The following is a 16,291-nucleotide window of genomic DNA, read 5'->3' on the forward strand; positions in this document are numbered from 1 at the left end:
AGCTAGGGCGGCAACCTTTATTTTCTGTCCACTGAAGAGAGATGAAAGTGGAGTAAGAGAGAAGATCGACACTTTGTCCAACCATCTGCAGTTTGCATCTCAGACATGAGGGCAGAGCCTTCACCAGACCATGGTCATTGACTACAGTTTTTTAAAAAAGGTATTTTTTTTTATTTGGGATGAATTCAAAACAGAAATGAAAATTTCTACAAATATCTGTTTCCTATGGCTTGGTGTTAAGTGTGAGAAAAAGCATTAGTGTCACCATCAGGTTTTGTTTCCTTAATTTAATGGGCATTAATCAGTTTCTCCATTACTTTGGTTCAAAGTACATTTTTGAAAATATGTGGAAGGGGAAACGTCTCTCTTGGGTGGGGCTCTGCAAACTCCCTCTCTGATCTGGGTGAGTAAGGATTGCTTCTTTAGCTCTCAAAGTTATTAGGGAAAATGGGATAACACATAGCTGTAAGTTTAGAAAATGTAAATTTAGAAACCTACCTTGGGTGACCAATAATAATACATTGTTCAAAATACAGTTTTTCCTCTCCAGTACATGTCAGATGACGGGCATTGTGGCCTTCGAACAGTCCTCTGCCAGTGGGCCTCAGAGGGCCTCTTGGAATTCATCGTAGTATTTCTCAGGTTTCTTGGAAACATTTTATTGATTTTTTTATGACTCAAAAATTCTTTTAGGAATCCTCAGTAATTTTTTTAGAATATATTTTTATTGATTTCAGTGGGGAAGGGAGAGGGAGAGAGAGATAGAAACATCAATGATGAGAGAAAATCACTGCTCAGCTGCCTCCTGCACGCCCCCTACTGGGGATGGAGCCCACAACCTGGGCATGTGCCCTTGGCTGGAATCAAACCCGGGACCCTTTAGTCCACAGGCCTATGCTCTAATCCACTGAGCCAAACCGGCTAGGGCTCTCAGTAATTTTTAAAAATTGAAGTTTTAAGCTTAGAATAGTTGCTAGACCATCTAAGGTGATGAACGCAGAGTAAAGTGGTCACAAACAGAACCAGGTACAATCACCTGGATTTGAAACCCCATCTGCCTTCATAACCTCAGTGACTACACTTTGACATCCTCCGGACACAGATGGGGAGAGCAGGGTGACCCATCTGCCCACCGTGTCAGCCCCACGCAGGCCGATCTGGAGCTGCCTTGAATCTCAGCTAGGACTGCTGGACAAATATACAAACCGTTCTGTTGTCCACATCACCGTGTTGTGTTGCATCCTATTATAGCCCGTGGTTGATTAAACAGGGCTCAGCAGTTCAGTGTCACCCTGGCTTTCTAAATCAGTGGCTAAACTGTTGTATTGTTATTTCTAGGTTGTAGCCTTCAGATTAACATGTAGAAGTCCAGAATGTATGTCTCAAACTTCCTTTTTATGCTGTGTCTTCAGTAGAATAAATATGCAAGTAGCCACATTAAAAGTAGAGTTTATTTACCTCATTGTATTACAGAGGTTTTAACTCGGTGTTGAATTCTTGCAATCTTCGTGTAAACTGTTATTTGGTTATACCTCTTCTGGTATTTAAAAATGTCTGTTTGGTCTTAGTTCAGTTGGTCAGGTTATGTAAGGCACGTGTTTAGGCTCTCTCTTGAGCAATGCAGACTGTTAGTCCACCCTGAGAGAAGCGCAGTTTAAAATAAAAGCTGAAACATTCTGTGTCATACGTGAATATTCTATTGCCCGAGAACATCGAAATCCATAATCCAATCACTTTAGTGTATATGCACTCTTAATTTTTAAAATATTGCCTTCATGCCCTAGCTGGTTTGGCTCAGTGGATAGAGTGTTGGCCTGCGGACTGAAGGATTCCTGGTTCAATTCCAGGCAAGGGCACATACCTTGGCTGCAGGCTCAATCCCCAGCCCTGGTAGGGGTACATGCAGGAGGCAACCAATTGATGTGTCTCTCTCACATCGATGTTTCTCTCTCTCTCTGTCTCTCCCCCTCCCTTCCACTCTCTCTAAAAATCAATGGAAAACATGCTTGGGTGAGGATTAACAAAACAAAAATAAAATAAAATACTGCCTTCATGAACAAGTTATTCAACGGCCCTGGCTGGTTTGGCTCACTAGATAGAGCATCGGTCTGCAGACTGAAGGGTCCCGGGTTCGATTCCAGTCAAGGGCACATGCTCGGGTTGCAGGCTTAATCTCCAATAGGGGTCCTGCAGGAGGCTGCCAATCAGTGATTCTCTCTCATCATTGATGTTTCCATCTCTTTCTCTCCCTTCCTTCCTGAAATCAATAAAAAATTATTTTTAAAAAATTATTCAATGGATAAGCAGTAAATAAATAGGAGGGATTTGACAGGACAAGATTATGAATTAAATATTCCCTCTTGATTTTGATTGTGAAAATGATATATAACTGCTGACGAGCACAACAATTCTAGAACATATGCAGGGGCAGTAAAAGGATGCTATGTTGTTATCATATAATCACAAACCCCGTCTCTTGAATATTTGAGCAGCCTGTGTGGTGAGTGATAGCTTATAGCACACCCATAACTGTTTTAGCTAACAGTGAGCACAGACATGGCTCAGATGCACGCAAGGCAGAGGCTCTGACACCACAGCAATTTGACCTAGTGAGGAATAACTGTAAAGAAGCAAGGGGAAGACCAAATATTACAGTCATTTGTGCCGCTTTGCCACCAGTCTGTCCACTGCTGGGGAACGGGACTGGACAGGGGGAAGAATAGACCCGTGCCCAGTAAAGTCTGGGTGACATGGGGAAGGTACTTGCCTGTCAGTCACCCCTGGGAACAGTCATTGGCCAGGGTAGATGTGGCCACTGCAAGCACGGGAAGATTTGAGATACTGAAGCTCCTAAACGAAGGCGTTGGCTCTCTTGAGCCCTGGCTCGCAGAGCTCTCACGCTCCTACATTAATGGGCTGATGGACTACAACTAGCCCGATGCTGTACCCGACTCAGTTCCCCCAGGGAATGGCAACTTGGTGCTGGCTTTGCTGCTAGCTCTATCCCTCCCCAGCTGCACATCTCCCAGGGCTGCATTAAGGGAAATGGGACTTTGAAAACCCAGAGATGTAACTCCATGCAAATAAAAATCACTCATCTTCCCTCGATTTCGTACAGATCTGACCCCCAGCACCCAGTGGGGCGAGGGTACCTCACTTTCACCAATAACATAACCAGCCCTGGCTGGCGTGGCTCAGTGGATAGAGCGTCGGCCTGCAGACGGAAGGGTCCCGGGTTCGATTCCGGTCAAGGGCACGTACCTCGGTTGCGGGCACATCCCCAGGTGGGGGGCGTGCAGGAGGCGGCTGATGGATGTTTCTCTCTCATCGATGTTTCTGACTCTCTATCCCTCTCCCTTCCTCTCTGTAAAAAAATCAATAAAATATATATTGAAAAAAAAATAAAAAATAACATAACCAGAAAAACCCTCTCAGTTACTGAAAACTCTCCTTTCCTCAGCAACACGCTGGGGGGAAAAACAGCAAGCAATATCCTACACACATGGCAATCAGCTATGCTTATCTACATTAGGGAAGAGATCAGAGGCTGCGTCACATAATTGTCTTAGATTGAGCAGATTTGGGTCTGGCACCTGGGTCCCCACTGTATATACAGAGAAAGTGAGATACAAGGAAGTGGATCGATTTGACCAGACCCACCAAGACCAATCGGGATCAACCAGAGCCACCTGTTTTCTAGAAACTGCTTCAACCTATTCCAGCGGAGAGGAAATTGGTTGCCAGGTATAATTTGAAATTACTAGATCATAGAAAACATTGATGTCTTTGAAATATTTAATGGATCAGGCAATATATACTTAATATTACATCATGTGGTACAAAGGGAGGAAAAGGTTTGATAGTAAAACTTCAGTCCTAACTCAGAGAAAGTGTATGGCGTTGTTAAAGATCTTTTAAGAATAAAAATTCCTTGGCCAGCGCTGGCTGCACGCACAGCTGAACTACAAAAGTACCACATTCGTTAGAATCTGCATGTTCCTTCCACATGGGGTTGTGCTCCAGGGAGCACCACGTATGGAGAACAGTGTTAAGGGCCCCTCTGTTTCCATAGAATGGAGTTTTGTCTTGGGTAACACTGTCCTTGAGTTTAAGGCAAGAGACATTTATTTATACCATAAATCATAAAGTTACATGAAGATATATCCTATCAGTTAAAATTTAAAAAGGGAAGAAAGGTTAAAATGACATCTCTGAGAAGCTCTTAAAATGGATGAAACTACATGTTTCCCACAAGCCAGAACTGGATTAAAGGATTTCTTCAAATACCGACCGGCAGCGAGAGTACTTTGCATTCCCCACAAAGGCCTCCGGTGAGTCCTGCACACACAGACGCCCAGGGAGGCAGCTTTGCATCTTCCCGTGAAACCTGGATCATCTGGAGAAGACTGCGCGACCAGAAGTGGTGCCTGAGGGTGACTCGATGACTGCTGCACCCCACGGAAAGAGCGGGTGGGACTTCACCGTTAAGTTGCCTATGGGCAGCAATGTAGGAGAGGTGGTGTGCTCCCCAAAACAGGGGCTTCCCATTGGTGGATACTAAATAGTTAACAACAAATAGATGTTGTAAGTGGCTCATCCATTTGAGAAGTTCTTTTGCTTTAAACAGCAGTGAATTATAAGAGACTATTGAGTATAGGTGATATGAATGAAGCAATCATATTAGAAAAGATACATTTACACCTATAAAAGTACCAAGTGTGTTATCCATATTCTCCTATAGCAGTGGTTCTCAACCTTTCTAATGGCGCGACCCTTTAATAGACTTCCTCATGTTGTGGTGACCCCCAACCATAAAATTATTTTCGTTGCTACTTCATAACTGTAATTTTGCTACTGTTATGAATCGTAATGTAAATATCTGTGTTTTCCGATGGTCTTAGGCGAACCGCTGCTGTTCGATGAGCCTAAGACCATCGGAAAACACAAGTAGCAACGAAAATAATTTTATGGTTGGGGTCACCACAACATGAGGAATTGTATTAAAGGGTCGTGGCATTAGAAAGGTTGAGAACCACTGTCCTATAGGATGTTGTTTTTATACCTGTAACTCCTGCCTCTCATACAACCGGTGTTCTTTAAATATATATACTGAGTGGCCAGATTATTATGATCTCTGAACGCATAATAATCTGGCCACTTAGTGTATTTGTATCTCAAATGGGTACCAAAAGTATTCTAGGCTTTTGCTGGAGATCACCCACCTATTTGCCCTGAGCTTTCTATCAGCCAGTGCAAAGGGAAAAACTGATCAGGTGCATGATTTATAGTATCTTTGATATCAAATAAATGAGGTACTCAAGAAAAGTACATTTAGTGGCCAGATTATTATGCATTCAGAGATCATAATAATCTGGACACTCATTGTATATATACATACACTAGGGGCCCGGTGCACAAATTCATGCACAGGTGGGGTCCCTCGGCCTGGCTGGCAATCGGGGCTTATTGGGGCCAGCCAAGGGGAGGGACCGTGGGAGGTTGGCTGGCCATCGGAGGTTGGCTGTGGGAGCGCACTGACCATCAGGGGGCAGTTCCTGCATTGAGCGTCTGCCCCCTGGTGGTCAGTGCACATCAGAGTAAACAGTTGACTGGTTGTTCGGTCAACTGGTCGTAATGGTTTTATATATATATAATTGATTTCAGAGAGGGGAAGGGAAAGGGAGAGTTAGCAGCATCAATAATGAGAGAGAATCATTGATCAGCTGCCTCCTGCACATTCCCTACTGGGGATCAAGCCCACAACCTGGGCACATGCCCAGACCAGAAATCAAACTGTGACCTCCTATTTCCTAGTCAACCAACACTCAACCACTGAGCAACACCAGCTGGGCTCAACTGACATTCTTATTGCTGCATTTTTATTTGTTCTCTTTACTGGAGAATCCCACGGATCCTGTTTTAAAGGGAATTTCTTATATATTTCTTTTTTTAAAATATATATTTTATTGATTTTTTACAGAGAGGAAGAGAGAGGGATAGAGAGTTAGAAACATCGATGATAGAGAAACATCGATCAGCTGCCTCTTGCACAACCTCTACTGGGGATGTGCCCGCAACCAAGGTACATGCCCTTGCCCGCAATCGAACCCGGAACCCTTCAGTCCGCAGGCTGACGCTCTATCCACTGAGCCAAACCGGTTTCAGCGGGAATTTCTTATATATTCCTGAAAGAAATTGGATCTAAGCTTTATTATTACCATTTGTTACTATAGTTAAATTTTATAGTACACCTTTAAATGTATTTATTTACTTTTATATATTTTTATTGATTTCAGAGAGGAAGGGAGAGTGAGAGATAGAAACATCAATGATGAGAGAGAACCATTGATCGGCTGCTTCCTGCACCCCCCACCCCAACTGGGGATCAAGTTGCAACCTGGCATGTGCCCTTGACAGGAATCAAACCAGAGTCGTTGCCTATCATACTGTAGAGGCTTTTGTGGGTTTCCAGGTCCAGATTGATGAAGGAGAATTGAACTATGCTTGATTTTTTGATAAAATGGCCCATTTTGATCAGCAGCCGCGAGGGGAATAACTCCATGATCAGCTTCTGAGGCCAAAGGTCTGTTTTCAGGTTCTCACCTTGGTCCACGTAGACCTGGCAAGGCAGTGACCGCATCAGCAGGGTGTTGGTGCCTGGTTTGGGCTTCTCCTTCCACCCGAGGACACCGCTCCAGGCCAGGAGTGTTTTGGAGATTGGCTGCTGCTCACTGAGGGCCGAGACCCCTCGCTGGGCTGGTGAAGGGCCACTCTCCTCGCCGTGAGATACCGTGCTCACTAGGGACGGTGACCCAGGCTGTGCAATGGGGGCAGGCCCTGACCAGGGGCCACTGAGGACTGGTTCTCTTTTATGGTTTTCATGTCCCGTTTTACGGTTTCCATGTCTCCTTTTACGGTTTCCATGTCTTCTTTTACGGTTTTCATGTCCCGTTTTACGGTTTCCATGTCTCCTTTCATGATTTCTACGTCTTCTTCTATGGTTCCCGTGTCCCCTTTTACGGTTTCCATGTCTTCTTTTACGGTTTTCATGTCCCGTTTTACGGTTTCCATGTCTCCTTTCATGATTTCTACGTCTTCTTTTATGGTTCCCGTGTTCCCTTTTACGGTTCCCATGTCTTCTTTTACGGTTTCCATGTCCCGTTTTACGGTTTCCATGTCTTCTTTTATGATTTCTATGTCTTCTTTTATGGTTTCCATGTCCCCTTTTATGGTTTCCATGTCTTCTTTTATGGTTTCCATGTCCCCTTTTATGGTTTCCAAGTACTTTATTATGGTTTCCATATCTTTTTTTAATCCTCACCAGAGGATATATTTTTTATTGATTCTAGGCTAAAAGGAAGGGAGGGGCAGAGAGAGATAGAGATAGAGATAGAAACATCAGTGTGAGAGAGAAACATCTGTTCCCTCCCATACGCTCCCAATCAGGGTTCCTTCCAATAACCTGGGCATGTGCCCTAACTGGGAATCGAACCAGTGACCCTTCGGAGAAGGGACAATGCTCAAAACAACTGAGCCACTTCGGCCAGGGCTCCAAGTCCTTTTTTTATGCTGTTAAAGTTCTCTCTAAATTCAGCTACTGTTCCCCTAAGTTCACTGAGTACCACCATTATAAACCAGTATTTGGAACTATACATCTATTAGATTGCTTGTCTCCATTTTGTTTATTTTTTTCTGGACTTTTGTTCTGTTCTTTCCTTTGGGACATGTTTATTTGTCTCCCCACCTCTCCCCACCTCCCCCTCCCCCCCCGCCCCGCTTTGGCATCTCCCCTGTGTCTGCTTCTGTGTACTAGGTAGAGCTGCTATGTGTCCTGGGCTTGGTGGAGTGGCCTAATACAGTAGGTGTCCTATAGGGTCCAGTGGCACAGCCTCCCTGATCACCCAAGCTGGGCACTCCAGTTGTGGCCCCAACCTACACCATCATGTGCTCTGTATACCCTCCTCCTGTTGTTGAGCCTCGATTGCTGTAGGCACCTCAATGGGAGGTATTTACCCCCAGGTCGATCGGCTGCAAGTACCAACCACTGTGGAAGATCAGCTGTGCAGGGCGTACCCCACAGAGCTGGACTCACCTCTGTGGGGCAGTGGTGCCTGCTGAGCCCACCCCTTGAGTGTGTCCCCTGCGGAGGAAGTTTGTGGTGCTCCGACATGGTCTGAAGCTGTCCACCGGGTGTGCTGGCTCTGGGGCCTCCTAGGAGGTGCTGGCCCAGGTCAACCACCACCTGTGTTCTGCCCAGGGCTACGGGGCTTGAGCTACAAAGCAATCTGCAAAGGCTGCTACTTGTGCTGGGCTTGGAGGTGCCCAGGAGACGCCAAGCTGCGAACCAAGGCCAGATGCTGCTAGTGCTGGGCCTGGGGCCGCTTTGTGAGAGGGCCTGGCATGCTGAGGCCAGATGCTGCTTATTTGAATGATTTTAGGAATGTCTGAAGCACGAGCCAAGACAGGCCATTCATATCAAAAGCCAGTTGGATGTGACAGGGACTCAGATATGGCCCTTGCATGTAGGCTCTTTGGAGAAGGGCTCATAAAAAAACCCACAAAAAACAACGACCTCGCCCTTGCCCGTGTTGCTCAGGGTAAGAGCTTCCGCCCACGCACGGGAGGGTTTCGCTTCCTGCCCCTGGTTGGGCGCATGTGGGAGGCAACCAGTTGATGTTTCTCTCTCACATTGATATCTCTCTCTCCCTCCCTCCCTCCCTCCCTCCCTCTTTTTCATTCTCTCTGAAAAGCAGTGGAAAAAATCATCTCAGGAGACGATTTAACAAAACAACAAAAACAAACAATTCCATTTCCAGTTCCTTTCAAGCGGCTGCCTCAGCAATGGACTCAGAGGAAGTGAGTCTAAGTGCCCGGGTCCTGCCCGGGACTCCAGGAGCCCTGCTTCCCTTTGGCCTCAAATCCCTGCTCCTTCCTACAGCCGAAAGTTATGGGGATTTCTCTTCCCGCCCTGGAACCCGGGGCTGGGCGGCCTGCTGTGAGGCCGGGACAGCCGAGGTATCCCTCCCAATTTTCATCCGCCACACGTCTGTGTGCTGCCAGCCCAGCCCGCTCCTTGTCTGGGCCCCACATACCAGGCTCAGTGTGGCTTCTTTAAATCTCTAGTTGTAGGGCTTCTCTTCAGCTAGATTTCTCTCAGGCAGTTCTGGATGATGGTTGTTCTGTAGTTTAGTTGTAATTTTGATGTGGTTGTGAGAGCCAGGATCTGTTTTCGTGACGGGGTTCCTCCTTGCCTTTCTTCAGCAAAATGGAAAGTCCCCTTCTGTGCCAACCCTTATCTCTACTTCCTACTTCCTTCTCAATCGCTACTGCCTCTTCCTCCAGCTCAGTTACTCCCAGAACAACCAGAAGGGGTCAGTATTACAACTGCCCTTCATTTACAGACATGCAAACGCAAAGACAGGCAGTACCTGCCCAAGTTCAAAGCTCTGGTAGCAGGGGAGGCAGCATTCCATCCCGAGTCAGACGACTGTGCTGTCATCTCTCCCCCAGCAGCAGCTCCTCACAGCATTTCCTCACTCCTGCGCCTTTAAATAACTTTGAGAAATAGCTAAGCACGTCCTTGCATGATGTTCAGTGGATATCTCAACTTTCTCTTAAATGCAAACAGTTACAAAGGATGTAATTTCAATACATATATGCTGATTTAAAAAAATAAATAAAACTGCATATATGATTTTTTAAAATATATTTTATTGATTTTTTACAGAGAGGAAGAGAGAGGGATAGAGAGCTAGAAACATCGATGAGAGAGAAACATCGATCAGCTGCCTCCTGCACACCCCCTACTGGGGATATGCCCACAACCAAGGTACATGCCCTTGATTGGAATCGAACCCGGGACCCTTTAGTCTGCAGGCCGATGCTCTATCCACTGAGCCAAACCGGTGAGGGCTGCATATATTATTATTTTTTTTTTATTTTTATTTGCTTTTTAAAAGTTTTTATTTCAAAAACTAAAGCCACAATTAATTTTACATAAATATATGGGGAGGGGCAGGGAGAGGGATGGGACAGGGGCGTGGCCCCTACCTCCTCTTCTCTTTCACACTGTACTGTAAAAGCAAAGGGGCAGGCTTGCCGAACCATCGGGAAAGCCATACCTGCTCCTTGGTCACGTGATCAGGGAGAACCTCATTGTCAAAAAGGAGCTGCACGTGCTGGGGATTTAGCATCAGGCGATGGCAGAGGACCCTCCGGAGATGACGAACCTCAGCTCTAACAGAACATCGGACATATTTGTTCTGCAAGACACTTTTATTCTTGTCTTTGCCAGAACTCAGCCGCTCCGGGCACAGCTCAGCCGCTCGTCATGGCGATAGCCGTGGGCTTTAGGATGGCCCAAGCTGCTGACGGGCAGGCCGAGGTGGCTCAGGGCTGGCTCTTGCCCGCCGGGCTGCGTGCCTTGGTCCAGCCTCGGGACTGGTAGAACTCTCTGACCCGTTTCTCTTCACTGTCTTGCAAGCCAGGCACCAGCTTGTACACGATGCCCTGCGTGACCCGGTCCAGTCTGAGGGTGAGCAGTGGCTGTTGCACATGGGGCAGTACTCGCTGGTTTGGAGGCACTTCTCAACACAACTTCTGCAGAAAGTATGGAGACTCTGTGATGGTGGTGGCGTCCACGAAGTAGCCAGCGCACGGGCAGCAGACGATGTGTTCACTCAAGCCTTTGATTTTTACTCGGACCTCCTCCCTGCATGGTCAGCATGGGCTTAGCCCCCGGGGGCTGACACCACCCCTGCGCCCAGCGGACCTCTCCGCGCATAGCGGGGGCTCCCTTCGCGTGGACTGGCCCGGCCTTCCTTTCCCAGGGGAGGCTATACGACGACGGACCTGCATATATGATTTTAACATGCATCCAGTGAAATCTAAATAGCCCATCGAGCCCGGCCGGCGTGGCTCCGTGGTTGAGCGTTGACCTATGAACCAGGAGGTCACGGTTCAATTCCAGGTCAGGGCACATGCCCGGGTTGCAGGCTCGATCCCCAGTGCAGGGCGTGCAGGAGGCAGCTGATCAATGATTCCCTCTCATCATTGATGTTTCTATCTCTCTCTCCCTCTCCCTTCCTCTCTGAAATCAAGAAAAAAGTATATTTAAAAAATAAAATAAAAATAATAAATAAAAAGCGTAGAGTGGCTCAAGAGGCTGGGTGAGTGACACAGTTCCCAGGGAAGGAAGGCCGGGAGCCAGGCCCTGTGTGGGAGGGCCGTCACCTGTGGTGCTTGGGAGGTGGCACAGGTTCCCAGGCCTGGCCCCTTTCCCGCCCCGACTTGGTGATGTGGAAGGACTTGGCCGCGGGCCCACGTGTCTCCTCTCATTATTCCGGCTGTGACAGGCCAGAAGCCAGGGCGCAGCCAGCTGGGCAAGTCCCGGGAGGCTCAGAGAGGCCGACTGGAGGGAGAGACTTCCCTCAGACACGCCCCGTGGGAAGCAGCCAGTGGCTCCTTGTCACCGGTCCAGGGCAGCGGAAGGCCAGCCGCCCGCTCCATTTGGACTGGGTGCGCGGACGTGTGCGTCTGCCTGTTGTTGCTGGAAGCTTCTGAGGGTCATTGCTCAGAATCTCTGAGAAGGAAGGGCTCACCCTGACAGCTGGGATACTCCTCCATGGGCTCTGCTCTTCCCCACCCTGAGGCCAGAGGCAGCCGTCACAGACGCTCATCTGGCCGGTCTGGGTTCTGAGTAACAGCTTCAGTAGTTCCCACCACCGCTGAGACGAAGGCCAAAGTCCTCCTGTGCCCCCTGACATCTGACCTCTTGAGGTCATCTCTTCCCACCCCTCACCACCCCCCAACACAACCTCTACACTCCTGGGGCACCCATTCCCTCCGGCCTCCCCCAGCGAATTCCTGCTGCGCCTACCTGTCATGACCTCAAAGAGGCCTCCTGACCCCTGGGCTAGGTCAGCGTCCCTGCTCTGTATTCTCATGGCTCTTGCTCCCCTGACCTTAACGCTCACCCAAGTTCAATGTCATGACTTCTCATTTGCTGCCTTTCCCACTGGACTGTAGGCACCACCACAGCACAGGCCATGCTGTCGGCCGGCCGTGCATGGCCCGCGGTGGGCCCTGAGCATTTGATGATGGAGGAAATGCTCTCAGCTCTACCGTAATTGCTTGTCTTTCTTGGAGGGCGGGGGCTGCGGTTGGCTCATCTCTATATCCCCAACTTTTAGCCTGATCCAAGTCCCATGTCCTAGTTCCAAAGATATACAGGCTCCGATTTCAGGAACCAGGTGGGCCTTTCCATGAACTGGCCAGGAATGGACTTCAAAGTCCACACCCACTCTCCACATACAGGTGGGAGGGCGGCGAGGTCCCCTAACCAGAGCAGATGAAAGAGTTACAGCGCTCACCTCGCAGGCCTTCCCACTCTGTCCCCTCTGACGGGTGACACAGGTGGTGGAGGGTGTGGGCCCCAGGAGCTGGGCCCGGAACAGGACAGTGGTTTTGCCTGCGGTCCCAACAGGGGTCATGTCAGTGGCAGGTAGCATCAGTGTGTGTCCTGGCACCCCAGGCTGTGAGACACAGCCATGAGGCCCCCTTCTTCACAGGGCTGATGGGCATCACGGTTCTTACCTGTGGAAGTCAGGCATCGGGGCCTGGGCTGCTGAAACACGCATCCTTTCCAATGTTATCACTAAAACCTCCTCCCGCACCTGTCCTTCCAACATAGCGTTGTGCCTGCAACGGCACCACCACGTTGTGGCAAAGTTGCATCATCTGGCTCATAATCAAGGTTTCGAGGCTTCAGCTAGTTTAGGTGACAGTGTGGAGGCTAAAGGGAAAAGTCTGGTTACAAAGTGACATTTACTGAGAGGTCAGGGCCCCTCCAGCGCCTCGTACATACGGACACAGGAGGCACTCCGTGTTTGTGGAATAAATGATTCTATAAAGTTTGCTGTCTTGACTCTGTGGGTCTTTTTCTACTCGGAAATTTGGTCCTGATTAGAGAGAGGAAGGGAGAGAGAGAGAGAGAGAGAGAGAGAGAGAGAGAGAGGGAGGTGAGAGAGAAACATCATCGGTTGCCTCCCACAGGCGCCTCAACTGGGAATTAAACCCACAACCTAGGTATGTGCCCTGAGTGAGAATCAAACCTGCAGATTTTTGGTGTAAAGGATGATGCTCCAACCAACTGAGCCATTCTGGCCTAGGTCAGAGCAGGTCCTTGCTCATCGAAGGGGAGCGGGAAGTTGGCCACACTGAACTGGTTCACCCTCACAATCTTTGGTCCCTAGAGCAAGAGGGATGCTCATCAGTAAGCCGCAGTAGACAGTGTTGGTAGAGCACGCACGTGTCAAGAAGTGGACTAAAACCACTGAGTTAGTTTTGTGGGGCATCTCCACTTTCTGGTAAGAAGGCAGCAGGAACGCGAGGATAAACAACGCACGGACAAATCGTGTCATTTCAGCGATTCTGACTGCAAGTTCAACGCTCTCATATCTGCATTTAAAATGGCATTGCACAATATAAAGATGATTGGTGAAATTCATGCTCATAATTTTGAACTTTACTTTTTTTTAACTTAAAACATTCAATAGCAAATTTTAAAAGCACTACGAGAAATCAACAGAAAGACTGCAGCAGAAGAGAAAAAGCTTTGTATCTTAATACCATTATTGCCACTTTTTTCCTTTTGTTTTGAACAAGGGAAAGGGCTTCATCTGGAAGGTCATCCGGAAGGATGTCCGGTCTAATTAGCATATTACACTTGTATTATTTTAGATACCCCAAACTAGAAACAACTCAGTGTCCTTCCGCTGAGAAATGGATAAACAAACTGTGGTACATCCCTGCAATAACATGCCACTCGGCCATGAAAAGCAGCTGCCCATTGACACACAACCACCACGTGGATGGACCCCAGGCACATATGCTGAGTGAGAGAAGCCAGGCTCAAAAGGCCCGCACTATGTGGTTCTATTCTAGGACATTCAGGAATGGCAAACCTTAGGGAGAAATAACAGAACAGTGGTTGCCAGGGGGTGGAGTGCAGGGGAAGCTCCAGAAGGGGCCAGAAATTTTTGCAATTCTGGAAATACTCTGTATCTTGATCATGACTGTATTCATTTCGCCAAAACTCTTAGAGCTGTACACTAACATGGGTAAACTTCACCGCACCGAAGTTGTACCTTAATTTTCATTGTAACTTTTTAAAAGCTTCTGCAAATTTGCTGGCCAAAAATGGAGCTGCCATGGTTTTCATGCATCAGAAATCGAGAATAATGGACTAGGAACTCAAAAGTAGATAACTTGCTGCCCTGGCCTAGTAGCTCAGCTGGTTAGAGCCTCATCCCAATATGCCAAGGTTGCAGGCGTGATCTCTGCTCAGGGCACATACAAGAAGTAATGGATAAATAAGTAGAACAACAAATCAATGTTTTTCTCTCCCTTCCATTCTCTCTCTCTCTCTCTCTCTCTCTCTCTCTCTCTCTCTCTCTCTCTCATCAATAAACAAAAACTAAAAATAAGAAAGTAGGGAGCCCGAGAGAGCAAAGGGGCTTTGCAGGCGTGGGCCCTGGGAAGTAAGCTGTGGCTTTGCTGGGTGCCAAGGATGACCCCGCTGAAGACGGCGCGGGAACGCTGCCGGGGCGCCTGGCCTGCCTGGGCTGAGCTGATTATATGCAGAGTGGACTGATCAGTGTGGACATCGAGCTATTTACCCGTCTAGGGAATTATGCCAACTAATTTCCAACCTAATCGCATGTCTCGGGTCACTGGGAAATGAGTCTATACCGTTTCCATGCCGCTGCAGGCCTTGATGGGGCAGTGGTAGGGAGAGGGTGGCAGCTGCCCCATAAGGCCCAACAGGCACCCTGCTCCTCCCGGCTCCGGGGCCCACAGCCCAGGCTCTCCGTGTGGCTGCCTCCAGACAAGCTCTGGAATCCCGTGTGTGTACATTCTCCCTGGGTGAGCTGGCCTCTGCCCCATCTGTTCACCCAACAAGCACTGATTGAACGCCCACTGCCTGCCAGCTCCAAACTGGGATAGGCACTGGGGTGGTGGTGCCAAAAAGCTAAGTCACGACTTGCCTGACCCTGTACGCCAAATTGCTCACAGTCCAAAGGAGGAGATTGTTGCTTAAACCAGCAGTTACGGAATCTGGTTGCAGATGGGAGTGAAGGCTTTGGAGGCAAACCCAATCCCGGCTCTGCCGCTGAGTTCCAGAGGAATGTACTTCACCTCCCGCTGCCTCAGTTTCCTCACCTACAAACACTGCAGGGCTGATAGGGTGCAGTGTGTATGTAAGGAGACCACCCGCTCCCTCCTGGTCCCCAATGCTGTCCTCTCCCCTGGAACGTCTCATAGTCTGGATTTGCCTGATTGGCTCCTCCTTCTGAGATCACATCATAAAGAAACAGCCAATGCCCGGCTGGCGTGGCTCAGTGGTTGAGCGCCAACCTATAAACCAGGAGACCGCTGGTTCGATTCCCGGTCAGGGCACATACTCAGGTTTCGGGATTGACCCGTAGTGTGGAGCGTGCGAGGCAGCCAGTCCATGATTCTCTCTCATCACTGATGTTTCTATCTCTCTTTCCTTCTCCCTTCCTCTCTGAAATCAATTTAAAAAGTTAAAAAAATATTAAAAAAACAAAACAAAACAGTAAAAACCCAGGTTGTGCACCTTTGGCAGGAATACCCCGGAAGTGATGGCCTGCTCTTCTCACCGCATCCTATCAGGTGGCGCAAGCTTTCGTTCCACTTGTCCCATTATTGAGAAGGACCACTTTGATCGCTTGATTAGGGTGGGGTCTGACAGGCTTCTCAGTTGTCAAGTTTCAACTATATCAACTATGTAAAAGGCTCAGAAAAAACATTGTGCTGGCTTAGGCTAAAGAGTGGAGCAGTGGATAGAGCGTCAGCCTGAGGACTGAAGGGTCCCAGTTTCAATTCCAGTCAAGGGCACATGCCTGGGCTGCAGGCTCGATCCCCAGTAGGGGGCGTGCAGGAGGCAGCCAATCAATGATTCTCTCTCTTCCCTCTCCCTTCCTCTCTGAAATCAATAAAAATATATTAAAAATAAAAAGAGTGGAGCAGAAATGGGGCAAAGCCTTCTCCCGTAGGTCTCACGCCCTTTGGGGCTCATCCTGTGAAAGAGGCAGAAGGTCCGGTGGTTGGTAGGTGGACCCTGGGACCAGAGCACCCACATGTGGCCCTGGCACTGCCCCTTCCAGGCCAGGTGACCTTGGGCAAGTTCGGTAGGTAACCTCTGTGTTTCAGTTTCCTTCATCCATGAGAGATGGGAACAGCACTGACTCCTAGGGCTGCTATGAGG

The 16,291-nt window shown here is 48.4% G+C and overlaps 1 protein-coding gene and 1 pseudogene across 1 annotated transcript; both read right to left on the reverse strand.

Moving 5' to 3' along the window:
• Positions 1 to 6,191: 6,191 nt before the first annotated feature.
• On the reverse strand, positions 6,192 to 9,270 carry LOC129147281 (M protein, serotype 24-like). The gene is made up of 2 exons (XM_054708748.1): positions 9,093 to 9,270; positions 6,192 to 7,350 (listed from the first exon to the last, which is right to left on the reverse strand). The coding sequence occupies exon 2, from the start codon at positions 7,300 to 7,302 to the stop codon at positions 6,799 to 6,801; it is 504 nt and encodes a 167-aa protein (XP_054564723.1). The 5' UTR covers positions 7,303 to 7,350; positions 9,093 to 9,270; the 3' UTR covers positions 6,192 to 6,798.
• Positions 9,271 to 10,013: 743 nt separating this feature from the next.
• LOC129147286 (polycomb group RING finger protein 1-like) lies at positions 10,014 to 12,689 on the reverse strand (annotated as a pseudogene).
• Positions 12,690 to 16,291: the final 3,602 nt, after the last annotated feature.

Source organism: Eptesicus fuscus, chromosome 19, assembly GCF_027574615.1.
Source record: "Eptesicus fuscus isolate TK198812 chromosome 19, DD_ASM_mEF_20220401, whole genome shotgun sequence".
Lineage (NCBI taxonomy): Eukaryota > Metazoa > Chordata > Mammalia > Chiroptera > Vespertilionidae > Eptesicus > Eptesicus fuscus.

What these genes read in the sequence shown, in the direction of transcription:
- LOC129147281 (XM_054708748.1), bottom strand. Translation starts at nt 7,302, where the DNA reads ATGGAAACCATAATAAAGTACTTGGAAACCATAAAAGGGGACATGGAA.